General features: G+C 37.8%; 1 protein-coding gene across 4 annotated transcripts in view; it reads left to right on the forward strand.

The window, feature by feature from the left end:
• csmd3b (CUB and Sushi multiple domains 3b) overlaps window positions 1-17,907 on the forward strand; it is a 392,628-nt gene that overhangs the window by 271,051 nt on the left and 103,670 nt on the right. For all 4 annotated transcript variants that reach the window (XM_065470768.1, XM_065470769.1, XM_065470770.1 and 1 more), the window contains exons 13-17: window positions 11,284-11,466; window positions 11,770-12,096; window positions 14,583-14,777; window positions 17,153-17,291; window positions 17,680-17,867. In XM_065470768.1, the coding sequence (XP_065326840.1) occupies window positions 11,284-11,466; window positions 11,770-12,096; window positions 14,583-14,777; window positions 17,153-17,291; window positions 17,680-17,867 (1,032 nt within the window). The remainder of the gene's footprint in view (window positions 1-11,283; window positions 11,467-11,769; window positions 12,097-14,582; window positions 14,778-17,152; window positions 17,292-17,679; window positions 17,868-17,907) is intronic.

Genomic DNA, 17,907 nt, shown 5'->3' on the forward strand with positions numbered 1-17,907 from the left:
CTGTTAGATATTACCTGTCTATATCTGTCTTATTCTACTTATTTGATATACACATCTAATGTACTTGGATTTTGTTCTTATAGGTTTCCACTTAATTTTAAATGCATTTCATTTTTGCCTTTCTAGGCACTAACTAATGGTTCTTATGTGTTCAGTCTTGACTTGTATGACTGAACAAAGGAATAACAGTTTATTTTGCAATTGAAATTTAAATTCATTGGCAATAAATCATAGAATTTCTCACTAATTCAGTACACCCAGGGGTTTTACTGCTCAGCAGCTTATGTTTTGATAAACTAACAAATACTAATGAGCGGATCTTAAATCAGTCGACAGATGACTTGTGTCTTTGTGGATGGCTTCAAAAGTAGTCTGAGTGCGTCTTAGCTCTCAACATTATCATCCAGGTTTTGAGGGTATTATAGTCTGAGGATGATCCCGATGCTTCAAACATCCCGGGATGATATCAGGTTAGAGTTCTGTGGGAGTTTTGTCTTCATTTTTCACTACGCTGTGCAGTGGAAATTTTATTTCTGTCAAAATTCCAAAAAACTTGAAAAGTTTGGCTTCTTGAGATCTCTCATTGTTAATCCCTTTAAGCAATGACTTATCTTGATCAAACAGAACAACTTTGTAGATGCATTGGTCTGCTTTAAAAATAAATGCTTGTCTAGCAACGCATGACCTTCTTCTTAATATCAGTTAAGAACAAAGTGTTTTTCTGTTCTGTCGAATCAGCTCCTGCCAAACTAAAAATATTAACCTTTCCAAAGTTTCCTGTGTGATGGATGTAGTTTTCATTTGATCACAGTACATGAAACATAGAGAGGGGAGCTTTGCTGCGGAAATGAACTTTGTGTACCTCATTTGGATGTCATCATCTGCGGATTTATTGTCATAATGAGGTCACAGTGCTGAGTCTGGTAATGCAGCAAGTTCCAAAAGGGGTGTGACAATGACACTTGTTTTGATATATCTCTGCCCTTTATGCTCCTTGAGTTTCATTGTGAAGTTCAAATGATATACTGAAAACACAGTGATTAAAAAGACATAACATCAAAATGATTAAAATAGAAAATAATGAAATACTGCAGATTTGTCTTTCTTAAAGTAACTCTGCAAATAACAAATGTATTGGTGGCAATTTTTTAAGCAAATAATACAATGCGCAGGCAATGTTAAAAAGTTTAAAAACTAACTTGAAATCATATCACTTTTATGAAGGACATAAGGTTCCTGTCTCAATGATAATTGTGCATATACCCATTCATTTCTCCTGAGTGATTTCACCATAGAGATCAATAGAAAAGCTAATGGAGAGAGCCACCATCTAAATGCACCCATGCTTATAATATTGCTTCATTGCATTGGCATGAGAGCTGGGTTTTCTTTCTTAATCTGTACCCAGTAGTACACAGCAAGTTTATTCTGCACAATACGTGGAAGACCAATGCAGTGTTGTTAGAGCGTATTCACTGTCAAAAGCCATACATTTGTATTTAGATGTTATAAGGTTTTGTTATTTTCTGTCACAATGAGCTTATCACAGCTATGTTGGCTTTTATGTTCTTTGAAAAGCAATAAGAGACTGTGTGCGCTGTGGGGACCTTACCACCGGTGTAAGGTTTATGCCACTGCTACTCCAAATTAAAAGTCCTCATAATTATCAAAATCATTTTTATGTTTCTGTATTGGCTAATTCACCAGTGTGCACAAGCTCTTTAATCAATTTAGTATTTTTAATGCTAAAATATAATTAATGCTGTTATCCATGAAGTTTCAAATTTACTGTTTTATTAAAAAGCTGAAAAAAATAATGAAGCTCGTTATTATTTCTTTGATTGAGATGCCAAATTACAGTTATTTACTTGCATTCCTTAACACAAAAATTGGTTGTAGTGGTTGAATGTTATGCTTGATTAATTTCAGACTTCTCATTGAAGTCCAGTGTGTGAGCTCAAATTTGGGTATAAAACACAAATTCAGTTTGTTATTTGCCTAATAAATGATATAATTTTTAGTTTGAAGGATTTTTTTTAAATATTTGAGGGTCGTTTTTTCTTTTTTTTGGGGGGGGTCTTTGTTAAACACTATATATGTAGCTATTTAGTCACTTTGTTTGCTTACCAGGGAGTGATGCCAAGTTTACTTTTTATAGTTCAGCTTAAAAAAATAGCATAAATGTACAATTTAAGGAATCCTCAGCATATTATGTAAAAAAGGACTGCTTGCTGCTCAACATCTACTGTACTGTTATTAGACTTTTAAGTGTGCCCCCTTTAATTACATCTACATCATACTTATATAAATGTGTTTGACATTCTTAGATTGTCAAAACCTACAAAAAAGTACTTTAAATATTACTTTTTTTTTTTTTTTTTGCTCAAACCCCGAAACCATGAAAAGTGCCAATTCTCAGTACAAGATAAATGTGTTTGTCTCAGAGTGCCGGCTCCATCACCCACAAGATTTAATATAAAGGTGGGTACTTGCCTGAGATGTATGTGTGTTTTATTTATCTATTTTTATTTTTTGAGGAAGAAAAAAAAAAGGGGCACACTGTGTGTGTGTTTGTAGAGTACATAGACATATCCCGTAGACCTTGGCTATGAAATATAAACATTATCAGTAACTCCAGCCTTTCTGTAAAGCCACACTAACAATGCATGTATGTGGGTGTGGGTTTCTGTTAGTGTGTATGTGTGTGTGTCAGACAGGTCCTCCATCAGTAAGCCAACGAAGCTCTACCAGCAAGTCACTCACCCCTCTCGCTCCTCACATTCTCCCTCTCTTCCCCTTCTCCCTCTGTCTCATTTTTCCTTATTAGCCATCTATCTATCCACCATCCTCTCATTCCCTTCTTTCTGAAATCACAACATTTTCTCTGTCAGTTGTTCTCTAATGCACTGTTGTTTAGTTTCCCTGCTTTTCCTCCTTTCTGCTCTTTTTGCTTCTCCCATTTCCTGTATCAGACACCCCTTCTCTGCTCTGTTGTCTGTCAAATGACCAGCCCTGCATCTTTTTTTCTTTTGCACTCATTCCCTCCCTGTCTGTCTCTGTGTTTCTGCTTTTCTCTTTCTCGTGGTCTCTGCCTGTGTCCCTCTCTTTTTCTTGTCACCATTCATCTATTATTAAAGCCAAGGTCACCGACCTGGGAACACTTTGACTCCACTCCTACTGCAGAGCATACAAATCACACACACGTACAAACTCACACACACAGCTGAGTTCCCATCACTTCACACCACTATTGGACATTGTATTTACTTACATAAACCCCTGGAGACTGACACTAACCATTACTCCAGTTTACTATACTCTAACCTTAAACCAAGTGTTCAACCTAAAATTTTATGATTTACCTAACCTCACCTTGCTTTTTGTGAGTCCTTGCAGCATGACAGTGAGAACGTAGTTATGTCCCCCACATTTAGAAGTTAAGCCTGACTTTACACCAGTCTTTCAGTCAATTATAAACTATGGCATGTCACAGCTATTGACTTTCTAACTTCCAAACAAGCCATGTTTGTTCAGTCTTTTTTTAATTGTTCTCTCACGAACTTTAAGATTTACCATCCTAGGCCTGTAAAGTCTGAGATGCTTTACATTTTTGGCAATTTCTCTGAGTGCTGCACAATCTGACCTTGGGGTGAATTTGCTGGGACATTCACTCCCAAGAAGATTGGCAATTATCTGCAATGTTTTCTACTTCTCAGTAATCTTTCTCATTGTGGAATGATAGACTTCAAATCATTTGGAAATACCCTCATAACCCTTCCTAGTTTGATTGGCAGAAAAAGTTGCTTCTGAAAGATCAATGTGCCTCAAACATTCCTCTTTTCCATTTTGCTCCAGAATACCAAACTGCCAAACTTCAGCTCTTGTAGAGGTTCACATACTTGCTTATGATCAGTTAATTGCGTTATTAATGTCTACACATCCAAGTTGGAGAGAGTTGTGTCTGAAACATATCTGGAATTCATAGTTCGAACATATAAACCTGCTACAGTAATGCTATAAAGTCAGTAAATATGATTATCATACACATTGGAAGCTATTTTTAGAATTCTTTATGTATTCACTTACTATATTCACCTGCAGAAATTGCCAAAAGTATTCAGTCACCCATGCAAATCATTGAATTGAGTTGTTCCAATCACTTCCATGGCCACAGGTGTGTAAAATCAAGCACCTGCTCATGCAGACTGCTTCTACAAACATTTGTGAAAGACTAGGCCGCTCTCAGGAGCTCAATGAATTCCACTGTGGTACCATGATAGGATACCACCTGTGCAACAAGTCCAGTCATGAAATTTCCTCACTACTAACTATTCCAAAGTCAACTGTTAGTGGCTTATAACAAAGTCAAATCAACTGGAAACAACAGCAAGTCAGCCACAAAGCTGTAGGCTAGGTAAAATCACAGAGTGGGAGCAGATGCGCATAGATCTCCAAACTTCACAAGCTCAAGAACATTGCGTAGAGAGCTTCATTGAATGGGTTTCCATGGCCGAGGAGCTGCATCTAAGCTGTACATCATCAAGCACAATGCAAAGCATTGGATTCAGGCTCTTAGTTCCAGTTAAAGGAACTCTTAATGTGGCCTTAATGCTTCAGCATTAAGACATTTTGAACTATTTCATGCTCCCAATTTTGTGGGAACAGTTGGCCCTTTTTCTCTTGCAACATGATTGTATCAGTGCAAAAAGCAAGGTCCATAAAGACATGGATGAGTGAGTTTGGTGTGGAAGAACTTGACTGGCTTGCGCAGAGTCCTGACCTCAACATGACAGAACATCTTTTGATGAATTAGAGCACAGATTGCAAGCCAGGCCTTTTGCCAACATCAGTGTCTAGCCTCAATAATATACCTTTGGAAAAATGGTCAAAAGTTCCCATAAATACAGTCCTACACCTTGTGAAAATCCATGAGTTGAAGATGTTATACCTGCAAAGGGTGGGGCAAAATCACATTAAACCTTAAACTCTATGGATTAAAAATTGAATGTCACTGAAGTTCATTACTTTCGGCAGTGTACTTGCTGTTGTTTAGCGTTGATGATTTTCTTCTTTTTGGTGGATAAGACTGATGAATAAATCATATTGTTTCAACTGTCTGACTAATATTGAAAATATGAATATGTGTTTTTTTCCAAATTGAATTACTACAACACAGAAGAAAAAACTGTACTGAATTTTCTTCTTGGCTTTATGAGATGGAGTTTTTGAATAAAGTCCATCTTTACTATCCAATTGTTTTAGCAAAAACAGCGGAAAAAAACCAAAAAGAAAAGACAGTTTTGGTGTGAGTCTATGGGTATCAGTGTGGGGGAATTAAACTAATAATTTTGGCTGCAAAGCCTTTTAAGATTCTTTGTATGACTGCAGAGGGGCTTCACCATTCAGGCATCACCACCACTTCATCTTAGTTTTGAGCTTTTAAGTACTGAGTGAGATTTGAGAGTACCAGCATTGCTTTCTATAATTTAAACCCACCAGCTGCCAATTGGATTGATGCAGCAGTCAGCACTCCACACAGAGGATACCCTCTGGTCCGCTTTGGAGTACTCGCTGATTCTTACCATTTGAAAAAAGGTATTGGCTCTTGCTTGCCTTCAAATCACTAAAGGAGTGTTTTGATAAGGAATGTGACTATTAAATTGATTACCAGGTGTGTTATGCCTTTGTAATTGCCAGTATTCACTTCTAACAATGAATTCTGAGCCAGGAAAAACTCTGATTTGGACTGTGTATTAATTTTGAGCAAGTAATCTGTATTACCAGTTTTGTCATATAGTATGTGTCCGTAAACACAGTACAGAAATCTGTGTGTATGGATTTTTTTTAATGTATGGTAGCCTTAAAAGAACAAAAAGTGCAAATATTTGAATCATTTTACTGACTTTTTCATACAAACACATCTGAATGGTGATTTTGAGAATTAGTTTCCAGCGATGAGTCATTCCCCCCAGCTCCAGCTTTTTTAAATGCATCATTCTCGCATTATCCCATCATCCTGTGTTATATAATGCCGATCTAGCAGACTTGAGAAGTGCAGCATAAACATCAAGTGCCTGCTTCGTGGCCAGCTGAAAAAAGGGTGAAATGGTGTTAATCTCATGACAAATGTTTTGGTTTTTTTCCCTCTACTGTAGTTAGGTGTTGCCAGGTTTATCGCAGTGCGCTATTAGCTTATCTGCTAATACTGCACAGGAAAGACTAAAAACATCATCTTACACGCTGATATTCCCATACTTGACTTTGAATGTACAGGCTGCTGTTTTTCTGCTCTATTCTGCCTTAAACACGATCCCATCACTGAGCCATAATGTCAGCTGTTACTTTTGAGATTTTATTTTAGCTTTTTCATCTGCTCTTTATGGTTTTTAATATGTGATGTGCTTTATTGGAGGGAAGGGTGTCAAGGTGGATTTTTATGGCACAATGACCCTTGATTCCTCGGATCCTTAATGTATGTGTGTGCTGAGAGAGACAGAGAGACAGCAATGTATGGCTGTCAGTGATGAATTCATCTCTGTCTGTCTTTGTGCTTCCATGCATTTTTAAGTGTGACAGCAGGTTTGTCTAATACACTACTCTTTACCTCTATCTATAATACATTTCCTGTGTTAACCCTGCCATGCTTTGTCTATCATTTGTCCAGTCCTCTTCATGTTTTTCTCTTCAGCTTGGAGCAGTCTGGGGTTTTTTTTCTATGCAACCTGGATAGATGCATGAGAATTGTTTATGGACTAATCAGATTGCACGGTTATTCTAAATGGAGAGTGAGAAAGAGGGAGGGACTTTGCAATGATGTCTGACAGATAAACTGAATTATCTTATGGATATTATTTGCTGGTGGACACAGTATTTCTAAGAATAACAAAAGCCACACTGGATCTTGCAGAGCCTGTGGTATTTCAATTCCACTGTACATAGTTCAGGTATTGAGAAGGACCCTCTTGATCATACCGGATGAAACAGCATTCATTGAGAGCGGCAGAGGGACCATAAAATACAAATTCATGAAATATTTATTCGCAACATAACCAGAAATGTGGTTCAATTTTACAGTCAGTAAGCTGAGTATTGGGGTAGTGAGTCAAAGCTAGATGCATTTTTACTTTTTTCTTTTTTGTAAGCGTATGCGTTCCCGAGGTAACTCGTGAAGGGCAGGGCTTACCTAATCACAACTCTGTAAAGCGTATTTCATTTTCTATTCATGAATTATTGACTCATGTAATCTTCAGTCCAAGCAGTGGCTTTGAAATGCTATATATGCTGATCGTTCCATCCAAATTTACAAGGCATTTAATTGTTTCTCACATTAAGACTTAATAAATTATATATATTTCAAATTAGGCATGGCATTGGGTAACTGAGCAGGCACAATGAGTGAAGAGTTGTTTTGCTCGATGGTGGTTTCAGATGTCAGTTTCCCAGTCCACGGGATTCTCTAAATGCTAAGTTAGAATAAACAGACACAGACTGATTTCGCAATGTTTACTTACAAGATGTAATTTTGGCCCTCGCTGGTCATGAAGTAACTGATTGAGGAGGAGCTCCAGATGGTTTTTAGAGCTCATTAAGCTCTTTGCTTTTACTTTAAACAGAAGCGAGATTTAGAAAACGGTGCTTTAACTTTACTTAAGTATACACTCGGCAGCCTTGGTTTGCACTTCTGGTTTGATTTGATACTGTGTACTTGACGGCTGTTGCGCGTTCACTTTTATTTTAGTTGTTCAGATTTGTTCTTTTAGACGTTGTGGGATGATGTTTCCAGATGGAGAGAAGTAACCTAAACATCTCTAAAGTATTATTGACAAAAATGCCTATGCAATATGTGCAACATGTGTCTCGTTCTGTGGTCTGTATTTTTTTTTCTACATAGATGATTGCAGGAGTCTTTCTGAAGCTCACTGATGATCATTACAAGGTCATGAGGCAGGATGTGGGTGGGTTGCCGAGGCGTTTTTACAGCGGGCTGAAGTGATACATTTCTGCACCATAATGTGTTAAGATCAAAGAATGCACCCCAGTTGTTATTTGTCATCCTGAAGTCCAATTTAGTGAGATTTGCTGGTATTTGAAAGTTACACAATTGAATAGGAAACATTTTGTGCACGTTGTGTAACAAGCGCTGACATAGATTGTGTGTTTTAATGAGAACAGAAAATTGATGTCTTTCTTATACACATCTCCCATCGAATCAATCCTCAAAAGCTCCTCGGTGGCCTGGTTTGGAACCTGAGAGAGGCAGAAAAGAATGTCAGTATTGTGAGTGTAATAAATGAGATCATTTTTATTCAACAGAGCATCCTCGCTGATGTCTACAGTGTGAACAAGTCAATTTGAGCCACTCCCTTTAGGTCACAGAATCAGACAAGTACAAGCTAATTAGACGGGCTGAATTTCTCATTTCTTCTTCACATTGCAAACCTGTTTGAGAGTACTAATAGACTTTCCACTCAATACCTCTTTTTTCCGTTGCTATAAGAGCTGCCTTAGATTATTATTTGTTGTGGTTTAATGGGTTTAATGCTCTTATTTTGTGACCTCTGTTATAGCAGAACAGCGGCAGCCTCCAGTTGAAAGAAACAGTTTGCAGCATATAGCAGAGATTAGACTATGCATATGATACATTACGCATTCATTCATTATTAGCAACAAAGCCTTAAAGCACATTTTACAGTTGTCACAAAAGAGAAACAGCCAATAAAGTTTTTCCCTCAGTCTCATTATCCCTTCCAAAATCTATTACCTTATTCTTTCAGATATGGAATAGGTAGTGTATTTTGCACACTACCCTTTTATGTGTGCCTGTGTGTCTGTACGTGCCTGTATTTACCAAAGAAGATGAAAACCACCTGCTTAATACTGTGTAGGTCATACTTGTCACACCAAAATTACTCTGACCCACAAGGTCATGGATACAGGACCTCTAGGGATGGGTCTCGTGTTCTTACAGAACCTGGGTAACACCTATGGATCTTTTTTATGGTGTTTTGCTGGCTGCAGGCATGTGTTTAGATGGAAGTTACTTGTACAGTTAACATCAACCTACAGTAAATGCCTGGACACAAGGTTTGATCACTGTTATTCACTCTTTTTTTGCCACTGGTTTTATTGTTGTACCTCATCAGGGTATGTATTCTTGTGGACAATATGGTGTGAATTGGAATTTAGCTAAATGTGCAATCCAGACATAATGTAGAAGTTACATATTCACTCACACTCTTAGATACTCTTTGAGGAGTCTAATCCCCTTTGTGAATCTGTCAGCCTTGTTGTTACAAACACAATAGGATTATATATGTGTGTGTGTGTGGATGCATCAGTGTGTATGATGCAAAGGAAGACACTGACTGCATATGGGTGATTGGGTTTGTTTAAGTCTGTGTGTTGCATGCATGTACTGTACTGTGTGTGTGTGTGCGTGTGTGCATGTGAGGAAGAAAAGCAGTAGCAATACAGGAATGTTCCGACAGCGTGCCGCTTTCTCTCCAAAGTAATTTGTTCTCAATTCCTTCGCTATGTGTCTGTGCATCTGTGTGTGTGTGTTCATGTGCAAGCAAGTGTGTTAGGCAGGCTGTGATTGGTTGAGTCTGTGGGTCTCATAAAGACGATGTCATGATGGAAATTAATGCAATACATCACGAACACGCACTCAAGCACGCACACCGAGACACACATTCGCAGCAACAGTGAAACACACAGAAACGCGCACATACTCAAAAAGACACACACACACCTTTGCTTCGTGCCATGGGCCACTCCTGTAAATAATGCTGAAAACAGGAAAGCAGAGCAGGGGATTAAAGGAGAGGAAGGTTGGGAAAATAGAAAGTATGTTTCCTGATATCCCGTATACAACATATTATAAAGAGTTATAGTGACACAGTGGCGCCTTTATGTAGAATCAGAAGAAGGATCTGTCCAACCTTATGGTCAGAGTCAATGTTAAAAAAAAGATGTGTCATGAATACTTGCAAACTCAGGGGAAGGAGGAAACAGAAAGAGAGGGATACAAAATTTGCTCCAGGCTACATGAACTGAGAAGCAGACGCATTTCAGAAATTCGCCTGACTCAGCGAAACAAGAGCCAATCACCTTCAAGTAAGACTAGATTCAGTTGGCAGTGTGTTTCTGTTCAAAATGGATGATGAGCTCTTGTAGCATGACATAGTGTTGCACAACACAGTAAGATAACCACGGAGGATTTGAGACTGATAGCACTGCATGGTTGCACAAATGTTGTTAAGGCCAGACTCTGGGAAGAAACACTCGGTGTGCTGGCTGTCAAAAACAGTTAATTTATAATTTAGCTAAAGTGACAAAACTGAAGTAACAGGTGTAAAGCTGAGTTGCAGATATAAGGTTTACAGTGTCTTGTCACCCTTGAGTTTCTTCATAACACCAAAAACTACTTCAAAAGTACCGTCCACGTGACCCAAGGTGTCCTCTACTGCAGCGGTCCCTAACCTTTTTTGTGCCACGGACCGGTTTATGTCCGACAATATTTTCATTGACTGGCCTTTAAGGTGTCACGGATAAATACAACAAAATAAAACCAGTACCAGTGCCAAAAAAAGATGATTTATTCATAACACACGGGAAAAGACCCAGGGAAACTGAGTTAACAATAAAAACAATTTAAAAATAACGATAAAAAACGATAAAAACCCCGAAAACCATAAATTTCACGCCCAAGCCTCATCTCTCACAGCCCAGTACCAACCGCTGCTCTACTGCTGTCAAATTGTACAGTCATGGGTTACAGGCAAGATCTTGTAAAAAAAACAAATGATGATAGAAGTATTACAAAAGTGATGTAAATAATGCAAATAAGAATCAAGTAATGATTGTAAACAAGTAGCTAGTTTCACTAAATTTTCCCAACACTTAGACCAAGTTTGGCAACCTCTGTGACTGCAGTACTCACAAATTGTCTCCGTAAAGTTGTTTTCTATTGCTGGGCTGTATGTAGTGAGCACTTTATGTCAGTCCTAGCTCTTTCTTCAGTTTTCCTTTGGTATGTGCTACTCTTTTTCTTCTTTTCATGCTGAATGATCAAATTACTTTATGTTTCATCTACTTGGCAGCTGGATTTTTTTGCCATTTTTCATGTTATCTTTTTATCGGTTATCTTTTCAGAGTGACTGAAGTATATAGCATATGATCTTAATGGTTTAGGTTAGGATTCCTGTCAACATGGACTGTTTATAGCTGTCTTTGGGGACCATGCTGCTGTTCATGTCTTCCTTTGAATCTGTGTCATTCCAGAAATAGACAAAGAGAGTTGTGGAGACCCTGGAACTCCTCTCTATGGAATAAGAGAAGGTGACAACTTTTCAAATGGAGGAATCCTGAGATTTGAATGCCAGTTTGGGTTTGAGCTGATTGGAGAAAAAACTATCTCCTGCCAAGACAACAATCAATGGTCTGCAAATATCCCTATATGCATATGTAAGTGTTAAAATGATTTGTAATTGATTTTCAGGTATATGACAGCATTGGATTGAACTAAAAAAAATGTGGCATGTGCACTGCTGTGATGTTGATAAATTTCAGTCTGACCTGTCACTGAGGCGACAGTACAGAGTTTATTATGGCCTGGGGCGCATGATGACCGATGACGCTGTGGAGATGAATATTTAACAGAAAATTTCTCTCCCTGTATGCCTTTCCCCTCCCTCATATGCTTTCTGAAAATTGTCTGTCTCTCTGTCTGTTACTGTCTGTGATTTTGTAATTCTCTTCCTCCCACAGTCCCCTGCATGTCCAACTTCACTGCTCCCTCAGGAACCGTCCTCTCACCGGATTACCCAGAAGGCTATGGGAACAACATGAACTGTGTTTGGCTCATCCAATCAGATCCGGGCTCCAGAATACACTTGGCATTTAATGACTTTGACCTTGAGGCACCTTATGATTCCCTAACAGTGAAAGATGGCGAGACAAATGATGCCACCGTCATTGGGAGGTTCTCTGGAGCTGAGAGTCCCTCCCATCTGACGTCTAATACCAACACACTGAGGCTGGAGTTTCAGGCTGATCACTCTATGTCAGGAAGAGGATTTAATATCACATACAGTAGTATGTATTCCATCCTCTTTTTTTGGCCTAAATCTAGGCAAATGAGCAACTTTGTTTTCTCTGCTAAAAATAGAATTATCATAAAATGCTTTACATGAACAAAATCCAAGTTAAGCTTGAAATCTGAAATTTAGTCTTTTTTTTTTTTTTTAATTTGCAAAGATAGAACCCCAAAAACACTGAAATAAAGGCACTGTTAATTTTGAAGCAATATAGTGTTTTTTATATATATATATATATATATATATATATATATATATATATATATATATATATATATATATATATATATATATATATATGATTGCACTTTACACAGTACTCTGCAGAACTCTTGAGCCACCACTCATTTCATTATATTTTGCTTCCAAGGAGTCAGACTTTCTTGTAAAGTGATCTTTTAAAGTAATCTTGAGCATTAGTTCTCCAGGCTTTCTGAAGGTCTTTCAAGGTTTTCCTTTGGACAATAGGCTGTGTTTCTTTCATTCATTTTCACTCCCGTCCTTGTACTTATCAGAGGAAAGTTACTTGAGACTGACCGATAAATAATTCAAGCATAAAAAAGCACTAACTCAAATGATAAACCGACGTAACGCAAACCTCATGGTTTGGGGCTTCATTTCATCCAGTGATGTTGGGGATCTTATCAAAATTGATGGTATTATGAATGCAGAAAAGCACCATCACCATGCAGTACCATTTGGAAATAATCTGAACACCTGTAACAGCTTCATTTTTTACCATGACAATGATCCCAAATACAATCCCAATGCAGTAAAACAATACCTGGAAAAAAAACAGACAGTGGAACTCTATCAGTCATGGATCAGCCTCCCCAGAGACCTGACCTAAAAATTGTTGAAGCATTGTGGCATCATCTTGACAGAGAACAGAACAATAAGCAGCCAACATCCAAAGAAGAGCCTTGAATGTCCTTCAAGAAGCCTAGAAAACTATTTTGCAGACTACTTAAAGAAATAAGAAGAAAACAGAATTGTGTTGGTGATCATACCAAATTTTGACTTCCAGGCCCATTAGGACTGTACAAACAAGTGTGGTTTTGCTTTATATGCTACATTTGGATGTATGTTTGCACTTTTCAGTAAATCGTTGTACATATTCCCTATTTTCCTAGCAACATAAATGACAGGTGGCTCAAGGCATCTGCAAAGAGCTCCGTGTAAAACTTGGCATAACTTCTAACCAAGATGCTGAAAACCATGTAGTAAATATTTCAGTTTGATTTAGATAAAGCTCTTTTAATTCACTCCCAACTAGAAGTTTCAGTATCGCTGAAGACAACGGGTTATAGAAGAGAGGTCCTGTGATTATTATAGCAGCTAAGAATAGAGGTGTAGGTTGCAGAACAAAGTAGTAGCAAAGGCAAGAGAAGCTTTAAAGGAACAATTTTAGGCAATTTTTTGCTTGTTTGTTGTCAAACATAGACTCAGATGACAAGATAGATACCATTTTCATCTCTGTGCGTCCAGTACATGGAGAGGTCCAGGATGTATTTAGGCTTGAAAGACTTGAAACAAGAGGAAACAGTTAGCCTATTTCCGTCAGAAGTGAAAAAAAATTCATCTTCCAAAAATTCATAACTGGTCTTTTTTTAAACATCATATCGTGCCTCTTTAACCTGCATTAGAATAGACATTAGAATTTTACCCGCAGTTAGAAGCTCCGTCTCCCTTACATTGTTGTCATCTGTGCAAATCTTTGGAACTGATCAAAATCTACGTGATGCGTTGTTGACTAGCTTATAAGACATCAGGATACAGCATGTACACCAAAAAAGATCTTGCCCCCGCTTGCAGTCTTTGAGCTAATTTAGGCAAAACACGTCTGGATACCGGGCAACAGAAATGGAAATTGATATTGATCTTTGCATCAGACTGGGTTTGACGGCAAACATATTTGCCAAAGTGTTCTGTCCACGAGTTTTGTCACACTCTATCTGTGATATCATCTCACATCATTTTGTGTATATGACTTTATTTTTTTTCTATGACTGCGTCTTTAATTCTTTATCAACTAAAAACACTAGACTGCTTCAACTGGCAAAACATGAGCATTCATAGGCTGGACTTTGCACAGGCTTCTAATATGATGAGCTGGACCCTTATAGTTTTATCAGGAGCAGATGCATACAAAGCATCAAACAAACATACTGTATTATGAGCAATGATCATATGTGCAAACAACATGACGGGAGCATAAAACAGACAAGAGATTTTTTTAGATATTTTGCTGGCAAGGACCGAACAGCAGAAGACTTCAAGTAGCAGCATATAGATCTGTATCATCACTTCTGAAATATTTCATCAAAATGATGAGCAAATCATAGCCTGTGAATGGCTGTAAAGTATAGGTCTCATATTCTTTAATAACATTTCTCGTGTGTGTGTCTGTCTCTCTATGTGAAGCGCTAGTCTCCAATATCTCCCTCATCATATCTGTGTCTCCTTGTAACTTTTTTACCGCAGCATTTGGCCATAATGAGTGCCCAGACCCTGGCATTCCCATCAACGCTCGCCGCTTTGGAGATAGCTTCCAGCTTGGCAGCTCCATCTCTGTGGTTTGTGAGGACGGTTTTATCAAAACCCAAGGAACTGAGACCATCTCCTGTCAGTTAGAAAGAGGAAAAGTCATGTGGAGTGGGCCTATTCCTAAATGTGAAGGTAAATATTGGCTGGATTGCTGCTTAAACTATTAACTAGGGAACAATATGCTATCCAAGATCTCATCATTAATGCTGTAAAAACTCTGTGGAGGCAGAAATTATATCCTGTCAGTTCAACAGAAGGAAAAAATATGGAGGTGGCCAGTTAACCTAAACACCCAGGGAAATAACTGTTAATAAACTGCTGCCACACACATAGCTAATAGCTTACCAATATTCTGTCTGTAGTAGTACTTGGCAATTTAAAATCCTCTCTGTGTGGAAGGAGTGCAGCAGAGATGACCGGTAACTCAATGTGAAAGTAAAGACACTGGGCACTATGTGAATGTGTTAAACAGAACTGTGACAAAGTTCTTTAAATGTCAAGTAAAGTCGTGGCGCAGCACTTTGCCTTAAGTTATTTATATTATTCGATTATATTATTACCTTAAAGTAAAGTCGCATAAGTTCACAGTGTAATCAACAGCTTATGTAAAAGTTGTTGAGTACAGAAAAGTAAAATGCGAATTTGACCTGCGATTCTCAAACGGAATGAAGAGATGTTCGCTAGAGCACAAGTGCTTTTGAAATTGCTCCAGTGGTAAATATAATTAGCTCAAGATATTTTCAACACAGCTATTGGTGACAGAGCCTTTGATAGTACAAAGAAGGGTTGTGTTAATTATGCTCCAGGTCATTTAAAGTCCCAAGATCCATTGTATCTAATGTGTGTCTATAACCACTTGGATAGAAAATCCACTTACTTGTATTCAGGAGGTACAGACTAGAACAAATTGACTTGAGACACTTAGTTAAAGTTTAAATAAATTTGGAAAAAAAAGACTGCAGCAGAATGGCTCTAGGCTAATACTACATTGTAATAACTGTTGAGTGATTGTTCATGTTCCTTTTAAGTGTTCGTGTATATTTACATAATATGAATATTTTATGTTAGCCTTGCATCATGTACTGTAGACATATTTCTGAGCACACAATTTATCTTTATTTTTATTAAATATTCAAAGCTGTGGGTTGCTTCATCAGAATCTCTGTCAAGGGCAAGAATCTGAATCTGTTGCATGTTTTTTGGAGTATTTAAATGGTAATTAAACCTACAGTATGCTATGTATATCAAATGCCCATGTCTAGTGTGGAAAATGTTAATCGCACTGACAAGTTAACTTATATGCATAAAACTGTTCTCTTCTCTTTCCCTCATTTGTAATAAATATTTTAGCAGATTTTTCATTTTTCAGCTTGCTGTCAGCCAAAAGCCAACAGTGTTAGTGTCCAGCTGGTGAACATAATAGAACTTTTTTGCAGCTAAAAGAAAAAAGAAGTGTGGAAATCGTGTTTCCTTTTGACCCAAAATTATGAAGTCCACAGAAGTCCACTGTCTTCAAAGTAAACTGTAAAATTCAAGTTATGAGCTTGCTTTTGCACAACTCCAATGTAAAAAAGAAAAACCATAAAAATGTAAATATAAATATAAAAATACTTATTAGTAGCAGGTGGGCCTGATTTGCTAAACTCGACTAAATATACAGTACTGTGCAACACTCACCCATCATTTATTAATTGAATCTAAAAAAAAAAATTAAAGACAACACAACTGACCAGCATAAAATAGCATTTTGGCATCATCGAGATGATTCAAGAGCACTATTAGCTAAAAACTTGGCATAGCATGGTGTACAGTCTGTCCTTAAAAAAACTGAGGAAACTGGACAAGTGGAGGACAAAAACTGAAGTGGCTAAAAATGATCTACATTAGATGATTTAAAGTCATGTCCTGAAGAAATAGGAAATAAAATCCAATAAAGACCTGAAACAGGACTTGAATGACGCATCTGGCCCTTCAGTTGATCTATTTACTGTTCGCGGAGGTGCTTAGGAGTGATGAATCCAATGTTTGTAGTGTCTGATTCAAATTGTCATCAATATGTACCGAGGAGGTCAGATGAAAGTGTCACGCCCACAGTGGAGGCTCTGTCATGGTTTAGGGCTGCATGTCAGTATCAGTCATGGATTGGTCTCCCCAGATCCTGGACCTCAACATTATTCAAGCAGTGTGGGGTTGAATGTCTACTTCTAAATGACTACTGTAAGAAATTACAAGAAAGCTTGACTAAGTCAGTTCAGGTTGTGCTGATGAATGAAGATGGTCATACCAAATATTGACTTTCTAGTTTATTAGAATTGTACACACTCTGTTTTTGCCTTATACAATGGACTTCTATCATTTACATGTTTCAGTGTATTACTGCAAGTGAGCAGAGACTCAAATCTTTTGCACAGTATTGTAATTTCTTTCGTTACACATTAATTTGCACTTGGATACATTGGGTGTCCTGTACTTCTTCTCTCACTTGCCTCTTTATTCTCCCCTCACAGCCCCATGTGGAGGCCACTATTCGGCTCCAAGTGGAGTGATATTATCTCCTGGGTGGCCTGGTTATTACAAAGACTCCCTTAACTGTGAGTGGGTGATTGAAGCAGAACCTGGACGTGCCATCAAAATCACATTTGACAGGTGGGTGGCATACAGTAACTCTTTGATTCTGAATATTAGAAAGAGCTTTGAATGGGTAACAAGCAACAGTGAAGATTTACAAGATTTAAAGTTTATGGAGATTCGCCTACAATATCACATGACTCATAATTCTCTAGGCTATAAATTTTTGACAAAGCTGTCTTTTGACTAGGAAGGCAGGCAATATTTTTGTTCAAATTATATGTTCTCTGGGCTGTGAACCGCTGGTAAAGACGAGATATAGACTGTTGTTTACGAATCGTAAAGTGTATTTATGGTGAAAAAATTGTAAATGGTGTGAAACCTTTAAAGAACTTTTCATTATCTCATCAGTGTTTTTAAATCACAATCAGCTATAATATAATGTCCTGACATTTTATCTTCACAGGTTCCAGACAGAACTGGGTTATGACTTCTTGGAGATCCATGATGGTCCAAACCTCCTGTCTCCTCTGGTTGGCTCCTTCAATGGCACCCAAGTCCCCCAGTTCCTTTTCAGCAGCAGCAACTTTCTTTATCTGCTGTTTACCACTGATAACAGCCGGTCAAATGCTGGCTTCAGAATACTCTATGAAAGTAAGTTAGATGCATACACTATATATGTATGCACATATAG

This window comes from Pelmatolapia mariae, linkage group LG22 (genome assembly GCF_036321145.2).
Source record: "Pelmatolapia mariae isolate MD_Pm_ZW linkage group LG22, Pm_UMD_F_2, whole genome shotgun sequence".
NCBI classification, from domain to species: Eukaryota; Metazoa; Chordata; class Actinopteri; order Cichliformes; family Cichlidae; genus Pelmatolapia; species Pelmatolapia mariae.